This window comes from Corticium candelabrum, chromosome 9, assembly GCF_963422355.1.
Source record: "Corticium candelabrum chromosome 9, ooCorCand1.1, whole genome shotgun sequence".
NCBI classification, from domain to species: domain Eukaryota; kingdom Metazoa; phylum Porifera; class Homoscleromorpha; order Homosclerophorida; family Plakinidae; genus Corticium; species Corticium candelabrum.
The window spans coordinates 5,717,046-5,727,517 of NC_085093.1; the positions used below are offsets into that span (position 1 = coordinate 5,717,046).

Sequence of the window (10,472 nt, forward strand, 5' to 3'; positions counted from 1 at the left end):
TCCGAGTCATATCTGGTATTCGAATCATTTACACAGTAGGTAATTGTACACGTCATGTATGATATTGCTCATATATGGCTAAATAAGGGTAAATGTGGTATTCAGACAACATTGACCCAATATTTACCACTATGTAAATGTGTTAATCTGTTCAGTGTACGGAGACACACGGCAGCAAAGTGCCCCATCTTGTGACAGTGGGAGCACTGACTCTCAGCGGCCAGGCAGTGTTGTTTCCCTCTAGTATGGTGGCGACCACAGTATCTGCACTTCCCAGCATTTCCTTTACTCATTGGATTTGATTGGCTCACTTTGTTTGCTAGACTTGGCGGTGGAACTTGCTCATACTGGGAGCGGTCAGCTATAAATGCCTCACACGCCACCGCTTTTGACACTGCTCGCGCCAGGGTGAGTTGCGACTCTTTCAGTAGTTTCCTTCGAATATCAGTATCTCTTAGGGGCCGTCCGTAGTTACCGAATGATTTTAAAATCCGAACAACGTTAGAATTTCTTCTTACCCACCCACCCACCTACCTAATCCTAACAGCTGTCCATAGTCATGAAACAATTTCTCCTCGCAGCTATTATACGCTGTACCCACTTCTATTTATCGAACAAAATCACATCGTGTACTCTACTAAACAGTTTAATAGACTATAGAGTCAGCATGTTCCCTTCTTCTTTCTTCCAGCCCTGCACTTGTGCCCTGTCTCTTGTTTGTGGCGTTGTAGTTGGTACTGGGTGCTGAATATGTGGCCACAGCCAGTGTATGTACAATTGTGAGAGGGTTTAGGTGCAGCCTGCTGTTCTGTGTGTGCCTGGACAGCCTCTTTTCTCTTTGAACGGTTATGAATCCTTTGCAAGTGGCGTGTCCTATCTGCCACATTCCCTGTTGGACTCCAACGCTCTTGGCTATCACATCATCTCTTGCCTTCCTGTCCTTCGAGTACTTGTCACGCCATTGGCCTTGCGCCCACTTGAAGAAGTCCTTGCGAGTGCGCTGTCCAGCATCTTGCTGCCACAGAGTTTCGATCACTCGTGTGTAATCACTGTCATCTGCACTGCGTTGGAAGCAAGGCTCTCTCTTCCTCTTCCGTACACCAAAGAGAGTCAGCTGCTTTTTCATCACCACTGGACAATAAAGAAATCTGCGCATGCGCAGTGATCAAATGATTTCTAATTCAAACAGCCTTCTGACCCACCCACCCACTTTCGAACGTTGTTCGGATTTTAAAATCATTCGGTAACTACGGGCGGCCCCTTAGCCAACAATCAGTTGGTCTCGGATTTATCAGTTCACTATCGTGTCTACACGCGTTGATTCCAACTCACATGCTTCTACCTAGGCTCATAGGCGTCCTAGGAACGATGTCACGGTCTCCTAGCTTTGCTGCTTTAGTTGTTGGGACTTGTGTCGCTCAGACGTTGTATTCATCGACGGACGGAAGTGCGCTAGGACTGAGTCAGCCATTGTTTTGTATGGATCTCCCTCATCTGCTTCATCCAGGATAGCCAAATCTTTCACAATTCGTCTAATACTCAGTCCGGCCAAGTTCAGGAGGAGGCTTTCTTCTCTGCGGGCTCTGTAAGTTTGCAGATAGCCATATAATCATTGGCGTCTTCTAGCCACAGCTCGAACCCACTTGCGACTTTGTGTCCATAGTCAGGTACTACCCATTTATGACGGTTACTTCCCTCTTTAGTTTAGTTATTGATCGGAATGTGTGTCAACGAATGTCACCACGGTCTACGTATTTATTATTATCTTCCTCTGATAAATCTTTCATCGCTAGGCAACGAGTAGTCTGTCTTTCCACTCCATGTGTATCTGCTCATAGTGTGAATCAGGCTTCTTCAGCTTGAACAGCAGTCTCTTACCCTCGAGAAGTCTTACTCAAGAAATCAGGGGCGTACGCAGGATTTCTCTAGAGGGGGTTCGTAACTTCAGGGGCGTACGCAGGAATTATCCAAGGGGGGTTCACAACTTGATTACAACTGTTCTATTTTTGGCAGTCAAACACACCATGACCTTCTTTAATCTTAGCAATACGTGCTGTGAGACTAGCTGTTACTTGGGTAAATGAAACTATTAGAAAGCAAATAACTTGCTCAACATCAAGAGTTATCAAACAGCATACTAGGTGCTTCAATTCTACGTGGATGTTTCTGCATAAACAGTTTGCAGACGTGGTTAATATCAACAGGTGTAGCGTAGTTGACGTGGATGAGAGCTGCAGCAGCAAGACGGTCTTCACTCTGAGTGCTGCGCAGGTAGGTGTTGAGCCGTCGCAGAGCAGAACCGGATCGCTCACAGGAACAAGTGCTCAGAGGCAGTGTTGCAAAAAGCTGCATAAGGACACGCAGGTTTGGCATTGTGCAGACACCAGGAGCCAGGCAGTCTTTCAGAGATTGGGAACGAGACTGCGGAGGAATGTTGAGCCATTTTCTCTTCCAACGAACAAATTCCTCATCAGCAATGTCAGGGTTCGGCAAGTCAGCACTGTAGAATATTACAGCCTCTTCAATGTCCTGAAAAGATGATGTTTCACTGATAGAAGACGGCAGGAGTGATTGTAGTCTAGCAACTTTCTGCACATGCTTTGCAAATCGGGCTTTCAAGTCTGCAAGCAAATGATCTAAAAAGGGCAGGAGAACTGTAACTTTAAAGTACTGCTTGGGATTAGAGCATTGATAATTAGAACGATGCTGCTGCCGTTGGCAAGTTCTGGGCACAACTGGAGCAATATCAGACTTAGCAGCAAGGCAGCAACTGTGGTTGTAAATTCTGTCTGAAAATGCAGTCAGTTCATCTGCGTTGAAACGTATGCTAAGAAGCTCTTTCTGACAATCTTCTATCATCATCAAGCCAGAGTAGAGATCTTGAGAAACTCCCTGCAACCTTTTAATGGGTTCTCGAACGTACGAGAGCGTACGGTGCAAAACAACCATTGCATAAATAAAAGAGAAGGATTCCAAGGACTTTAAATGCGCAACCGCATCCTTCTTGTCATCAGCAGAGAATCCGTCACTAAACATGGCGTAGTGTCTACTCCCATAAATTATTACTTCGCACAGCTCTACTAGGTATGGATGACACTGCATGAAGCGCTGCCACCCATCAATATTCTCCACCCATCTGGTTATACAAACATTAAGCAGAGGAGAGCCATGTGCTGCTCCAGCTTGCTGTTGCCTTTCACATACTTGCTTTAGTAGACCTTCCCTCTTTGGTGATGCTCTAATCCAAAGAGTGATGGCCTTGATGACAGAAATACAATTTCGGACGCATGGCTCTGCACAGGCTTGTGCTATTACAAGGTTGAGGGAATGACCGGAACAGTGAGTGTATACTGCCTTTGGCTGCTTGTCTAGAATTCTTCTCTGAACACCTGACTTCTCTCCACTCATTGTTGACGCTCCATCATAACCCTGTCCACGGAGATCCTCAAGTGAAAGACCAAGGTTTGTCAGAAGTCCAGTGATAGCCTGTTCAATATCAACAGCACGAACTCGTACCATTTTTACGAATGAAACAAATTCTTCTCGTATCTCACCAGACGCATCTACAAACCTCAGGCAAACAGCCAAGTGTTCCACATTGTGACTGGAAATTTCATCTGCCAACACAGCATAAAACTTGGCCTCTTTCACTTCCTCAACAATTTTTGCGCGAATAATGTCAAAACCGATAATACCCATTATATCATTCTGTGACCTTGGTGACAGGTATGTACCATTCCGTGCCAAGGGCTGTTCCAGGTGCTTCTTCAAGACTGCATCATTAGCAGCTTGGTTCTTAAGCAATGCCAAGAAATTTCCAGGATTACTGCTGGATGAAATCCCTTCTCGGTGTCCACGCAGTGCTAATCCTTGTTTCGTCAAATACAGTATGGCACGAACTATCTGTTGCAAAATATGCTTATTTGTGGTCAAGCGATCTTGCAGTACCGTGCGTACCATAACATCAAGTCTAGAATCAGGGTTATCTACAACTGCTCTGAATGTATCTGCTTCGTCCATGCAGTGAGCATGATACGTGTGTTTTGCATGAGCTGCCAGCGACTCGCTCAGCTTCACCCAGTTGCGAAAAGGCACGTTTACAAAGAGGCCTTTGTCAGCACGAGTCTTCTCTGAACACAACAGAGCGCATGGTGCACAATACACAGCATCATTGGCTGGGCTGTAGACTAGCCACGAGTATTTAGTAAGCCAATCCGTGTTAAACTTGCGGTTACAGCCATACGAACGAGTAGAAGGCAGTACGGTAGGCGGCGAAGTATGCCTAAAGAGTAATTTGTACTTCTCACCTCCGGAAAGCGCTGAAACGGCTGTGGACACTTCTTTGACTGACATTCCAATCTTGATAGTGAGACCTACGTCAAATGGGCGACCAACGAAATCCGTGCACGTCGTGGCATTCTCCCTCACCGTGTCTTGGACCTGAGTGTCTAGATTTGACGTCGGGTGGCTGTTGCTTTCCTCAGTCAACACAGAGCAAAGCCGTGGCCGTCGGTTCGGTGGCTGGCAGTCCTCACGATCATTATGTTGCTCACCGCCCGCATCGAGTCGACCAGCTTCGCTTGATGGCCTTTTATGAGCCGCACGGAAGAACGCTGCAATGCTCTGTTGATGCGCCATTTTAGCTTGTCCTCGGAGAACCGTAATCAACACCGTGCAAGCGCATGAGTTACATAAACTTCATTTCGGCCTTGTAGATCCAGTAATAGGCGCACCGAAAAGTTAAGTGCTGTACTACTTTATAGATTTATATTATTTTTTACAGATAATTTCAATGTATCCAAAATCGGGAGTCTCGTTGTGTCTTCTGCTGTCCCCATATGTAATGGTGCTGTGTAGTTGCGCTCATGCGGCATTGCCTAATTCGAATTCCGCCATTACCTAGCGCCTAGAGGGGGTTCGTCCGAACCCCCTCGAACCCCCTCTGCGTACGCCCCTGGAAATGGTAAGTGTGAACGTACTTACAAACCCTAGTCAACGGCAAGATGATCTACGGCTCCGAAGCAGACCCGGAAACGTATACAGCGAGATCAGTGAAAGGTGCGTGTTACCCTCAAGATTGCGCATGCTCTAGAAGCTTGGCCCCCAAAATATCGTCTGTAGTCGATCGCTGCTGTGTCAAAACAGCATCTAGCTGAATGGGATGTAACTCTGAACAAAATACTTAATGAGAATGTTGACTTGAGCTGATTTTTATTGTGTCTTCTTTTCCCAGGTATTTAATCGAGGTCGCGTTTCTGTTTGTGTAATACGTTGCACTGAGTTCGGTAGTTCTTGGTTTCTGTTGATTGCAACAGCATTAGAGGTAGGTGAAGACTGCAGGTACTTTTACAGTGATAACTGTATGCCCTTTCTAGCTATTAACTTAAGAATAACTATGTATTGCACCGATAGCCCTAAATTTTGCTACTGTTTTTCAACACTCTCAATGCTCTTCATGCAAACAGTGAATGAACAAGATACAAAACATTACAAATGTATTTTTAGTATAAATTGTTAAACAAACTAAACAAGAAAGTGTGGATACTGTACGAATTTGAGTGTGCCATGACTACCTGACATTGTGATACAATTTTTTGTAATAGCGAGTTAATTGATTTGGTCATGGTATCCTCGATTCAATACAATATTATACCATCCACACTTGTTTGATTACTTTTGCTGGTTTGTCTAGCCGTAGTTTAGTCAAAATACATTTTATACATCTTGTACTATACAGCATATTGTAAAACCTGAAACAGTTGATTGCATACTTGTATCAAGTTTACATTTTATCAATATAAAATAGAAATAATACTGCCGTTAGAAATCTACCTACTGTTAATTAAAAAATATAAATATTATGACATCCGTACAAATATATAAAAGACAGCAGCTTATATTATTAATTTACCACCTCAAGGTATGGTAACCATATTCACGAAAAGTTTCATAAAGTCAGCGCTAGATTTTACATTCTTGCCGCTGAGTTTAGGCATCCATATTGAGTTATGCGTGGTCTCTGCTGTAATAGCAGGTAGTCGGTTTTGGCAATCAAGATTTGCAGGTGTTCACAGGCACTTGACGTGAGTCATCTATTGTCAGCGTCATACACTTCACATCTCTTCGTCCAATAGCACTTTCATTCTCACGCTATTGCTTCCCTGATGAAGTCGTTCACTTGGATAACGGTCATCTTCTTGTACTTATATTTCGACAATGGTATACGCAATTTACCAAAACTCTCTTTGCATCTTCCCCCTGATGAGCTAATGCACCGTACTGCAGGTGTTTTGGCAACGACTGCTCACTGCAATCTGAGGAAAGGTTACAGCGCAGCCGAGATCAAACCTTTCGACGCCAACTCGACTTACGGCTGCCAACCTAATACATCGACGCACGTTTTCGAGGTTCACTACTTTTCATCATATAAGTCAGCGTCGAGAGACCAGACAATCAACGTGACGCTGCAAACACAAGACCAAAAGAAAAATGCTGATATACGATTATTTGTTATTACTCGAGAAACCGTTTACTGGCGATTATCTGCTGATTTACCGACAACTGTAGGATCTTTGACATGGGTGAGTTAAATTTAGTTTTGCAAAGCGCGTGGTCTCGTATACTATACATAGTGCATTGTCTGAATTTGCAGTGTTGTTTCGCATGTAATAAAAACACACCGTTCGTGATTGATCAGTCTACTATCCTGATGACAAAAGAGATAAAGAGATGCTCAAAATACGCAGGTGTGAGTCCACTTGACGGTGATGACTTCGATTTTAGTGAAAAGCAGGTGAAGAATATTATTGCAAGGCCAGAATCTCAAAATCTCCTCGTGTCAGCTACGTTTGTCTACTCTGCTTCTCAAATCAATCTTCCAGTTTCGTTTCCTTATCTGAATTCTACTTTATCTGACGCTATTTCATTTCCTCGTGGCATAAAATCTACAGAAAATTGGCTAGCAACAAAGAGTAAATATATTTCAAAGTTACTGCACAAAAATGTCTTGAACACTAGTTGTTTACGTCTAGGTAACGGCAGTTTTCGATTTTCATGGAATTATACATTGGATTCCAACAAAACTAACAATTCAGCAAATTCGATATCAAAATTTCTTACTTTGACAATAGGTGCACCTTTCGTAGGAACGTTGATTATTTGCATGTCAATCGGAGCGACCATAGTAGCAATCAGAAAACACAGAGATCGCACGAAACATACAGAATGTGGAGAGACAAACGACAACATGATAGGTAAACAATCATTACAAAAATATATGAATTTTTGCCGTAATGTTATTTTTTCAATTTTAGTAAATCCTTCATATCAACGAAATTTAGCAACAATATTTGAAACATGTTTACCTGATGTTGTACTTTTTAGTGCAAGCGGATTGTCGATTAAACGTCGTCTAGGAGAAGGTGTAGTTTAATTTATACTAAAACCGCTAAACTAAAAGGTATATATATATATATATATATCTTTATTTGTGAAGGTCATTTTGGACTAGTATACGAAGGTATTTACTTGATGAAAGAAGAATGCGATAAAAGAGATAAAGAATTCCATCCAGCATTAAGCTCAAATGCGACATGTCGTCACGGTACAAAAGTAGCTGTCAAAGCACTACGAGGTGTTTTCGTTGAAAGACCTTGTACTAAGTGTTGAAAAATGTCAATATTTCTATTTGTAGAAAACACAGAAAACCAGAGTTTCACTGAATTCCTTAAAGAGTGCTCTTCCATGCACAATCTTGACCATCCGAACGTACTTCCACTATTAGGTATATGCGTTGATCACCCAGACATTGCAGGTCCTCTCATACTGTCAGCTTACATGGAAAAGGGAGACCTAAGGTCATATCTTTGTCGCCAGTATTTGTTGTCTGGAAAGACAAATGAGTCTAATCAAAATGCAAAAGGCTGCCAACAGGTGATTTATATACGTTTAAGATGACAAAAGCTTTGCATAAAAGGCATGACACTAGACATGAAATGACTGCAATGTTTGCACATACATTTTAATTAAAAATAGACATTATTAATTGACAGTAAACGTAAGTGTAAAACTAAGAAAGATATTTCAGTTAATGTACGAGAAATTGTAGTAGGTCAACAGGATAAGGAAATTTGAGCGTGTGCTTGTGTGTTTATCTATTTGATTACTGTTGTTGTTCGTTTGAGTGTGTTATATCAATGTTTCAAAGTAATACTTTTTTAAACTGACAATTTGAGTACCGATAGTCACCAAATATTCTTTCACAAACCGTCCCATGAAATTGCCAATTTTAATGGCAATTAGGGGTCACTCAACTTATGTCTATTCTTGTATTTGCTATGGTAAAGTGAAAGAACAAAGGTATATGGATACTGTCAATCAGCAATTTTAGCTCCGGTCAAAACACAAACAGCTTCTAAAATACTTAAAAATCTGAAAAATGAAAATGCAGCCATTAATCCACTTTGCAAGGACTTACCAATAGAGTAAAGCCTAATAGAGTGCTATCAATACCTCAACCAGATGAGATTCTGCATTGACGTCACAATCAGATATAATACCCCTGACGACTGCATATAGTCACAAATTTAAAAATCTGCGTTAATTCAAAAAATACAAATTCGAAAATAAATACAAATTGCAAAGAGTTAAAGTTGAGTAATAAAAATTGCCGCTGGCACTAATTCAGAACTTAATGCCTTTTAATTAAAAATTGTGCAATGCAATAAAATTAATCAACCAACTCTATATCAATTTCGTTGTTAGCACTGATTTCTAAATGATATCTTTGTTATTAGATTTATCCAGTAGACAAATTGAAAAGCTACGTCATGCAAATTTGCCAAGGCATGAACTACCTAGTCGATTGCGGTATTATTCACAGAGATTTGGCAGCAAGAAACTGCATGTACCCAAGTTGCAATCGTCTGACTGCATAAACCACTATCATGCGGTTTCTTTATTATCTTGAAGGTTAAACGACAAAGAAACAGTGAAAATTGCTGATTTCGGCATGGCTCGTTTTATGAACTCAAAGGAATATTATCGTGAACGTGGAAATAACCCAGTTCCAATCAAATGGATGGCCCCTGAAAGTGTTTTGCAAAAAGTATACTCGGAAAAGAGTGACGTCGTAAGTGAATGAGCAAAAACACGAAATGTTTGCCATCTACGTAACATACAGTATGTATATAGTGGTCGTTTGGCGTGACAGCATGGGAGGTGTTTAGTATGGGCATCTGTCCGTACATAGACGTGGGCAATGCCAATATCGTCAATTACTTGTATCGAGGAGGGAGGTTGCAACGCCCCATCAATTGTTCTCAGGATTGGTTAATCTACACGATTTGCAGCAAAATGTTAACTCAATTATGTATTGTTCCATTTCTAGGTTTACCATTATCTCTGGATGCTGGATGTGGCACCAAACTGATCGCGATGATTTCAAGAGTCTCATGGATAAGATTAAACTAATCAGTGGTTAGATTTTGACGGTAGATTATGAATACCTGTACAAATGGTCCGTCATTAGAAAATTCTAAGATTTAATACATTTGAATGTATCTTATGTATATATCACGTCAATTATCAATTTTGCACCTGTTGCATCTAAGATCTAAAGATTATAGCTTAGAATCAGTACCAAGTATTTACCTTATCGTTGTAATGGAGTTGTTACAGTGAGTAACATCTATTGTTAATTTGTCTAGTATTCTCAGTTTAATTAATTAATTTTGAATAGAACATTTTTAACTGTGTATCTATAGCATTTGTCATGGGAACAAATAAACTTAATTGATGCTCATTATAAGATGCTGCTAAATACGTATAGCCGTATCCCCAGATCCATCTTTTGCACGTGTTTCGCCACGTGTTACTATATCATGTGGTGGACCGCGTGTACACTAGGCATGCGTGGCAGGTGAGAGTTGAATTTGTTAACGTAATTCTAAACAATCAATTCTTGTAAACCTGTTATGACAATGTTTCTCTAATACAAAGGTTTGCGAATTTTCCGAATGTCGTCACATGTCTATTTGGTCAGTCACTCTACTCTAAGAATGTAGCAAGTGGAAAGGTGTCTGGAGAACAACAAAGAACTGTTGATATATCGAAGTAACGTAGTGCCGACCTCATCTACAATCGTACAGACCTAGAACGCCTTGTATCCAATTTCCGTGATCCTCTACCATTCATAGCAACATCACGTTGCACCAAAAGTTTCTTCTCACTTTTGTGGAGTCAGAATACAAGAATCGCAGAAAACAACCCAGGAACGTACACTCGGCAAGCAAATGCATTTTCCGTCAGCAACTAGCAGTTCAGATGCTCAACAGTCGTCTTGTTCACGTTGCAGAAGAGAAGACTGCACGAACCACGAACCACATCATTTGTGGACACGTTCCACTTGGACACCTTTTGTTAGAATATATACAGAACGAGCTATACTATAGAGATAGTGCGTTTGACGTCAC

The 10,472-nt window shown here is 41.3% G+C and overlaps 2 protein-coding genes across 2 annotated transcripts; one reads left to right on the forward strand and one right to left on the reverse strand.

The window, feature by feature from the left end:
* Positions 1-2,115: 2,115 nt before the first annotated feature.
* Positions 2,116-4,638, reverse strand: LOC134184708 (52 kDa repressor of the inhibitor of the protein kinase-like). The gene has a single exon (XM_062652453.1). It carries the CDS (start codon positions 4,636-4,638, stop codon positions 2,116-2,118), a length of 2,523 nt encoding a protein of 840 aa, XP_062508437.1.
* A 2,543-nt stretch (positions 4,639-7,181) lies between these two features.
* LOC134184709 (tyrosine-protein kinase Mer-like) lies at positions 7,182-9,620 on the forward strand. The gene is made up of 7 exons (XM_062652455.1): positions 7,182-7,253; positions 7,314-7,421; positions 7,496-7,633; positions 7,694-7,932; positions 8,796-8,905; positions 8,971-9,130; positions 9,193-9,620. The coding sequence occupies exons 1-7, from the start codon at positions 7,247-7,249 to the stop codon at positions 9,469-9,471; spliced, it is 1,041 nt and encodes a 346-aa protein (XP_062508439.1). The 5' UTR covers positions 7,182-7,246; the 3' UTR covers positions 9,472-9,620.
* Positions 9,621-10,472: the final 852 nt, after the last annotated feature.

What these genes read in the sequence shown, in the direction of transcription:
- LOC134184708 (XM_062652453.1), bottom strand. Translation starts at nt 4,638, where the DNA reads ATGGCGCATCAACAGAGCATTGCAGCGTTCTTCCGTGCGGCTCATAAA.
- LOC134184709 (XM_062652455.1), top strand. An exon ending in TAAACGTCGTCTAGGAGAAG is followed by an intron (nt 7,422 to 7,495) that starts GTGTAGTTTAAT and finishes TTATTTGTGAAG; the next exon opens with GTCATTTTGGACTAGTATAC. An exon ending in ATGCAAAAGGCTGCCAACAG is followed by an intron (nt 7,933 to 8,795) that starts GTGATTTATATA and finishes CTTTGTTATTAG; the next exon opens with ATTTATCCAGTAGACAAATT.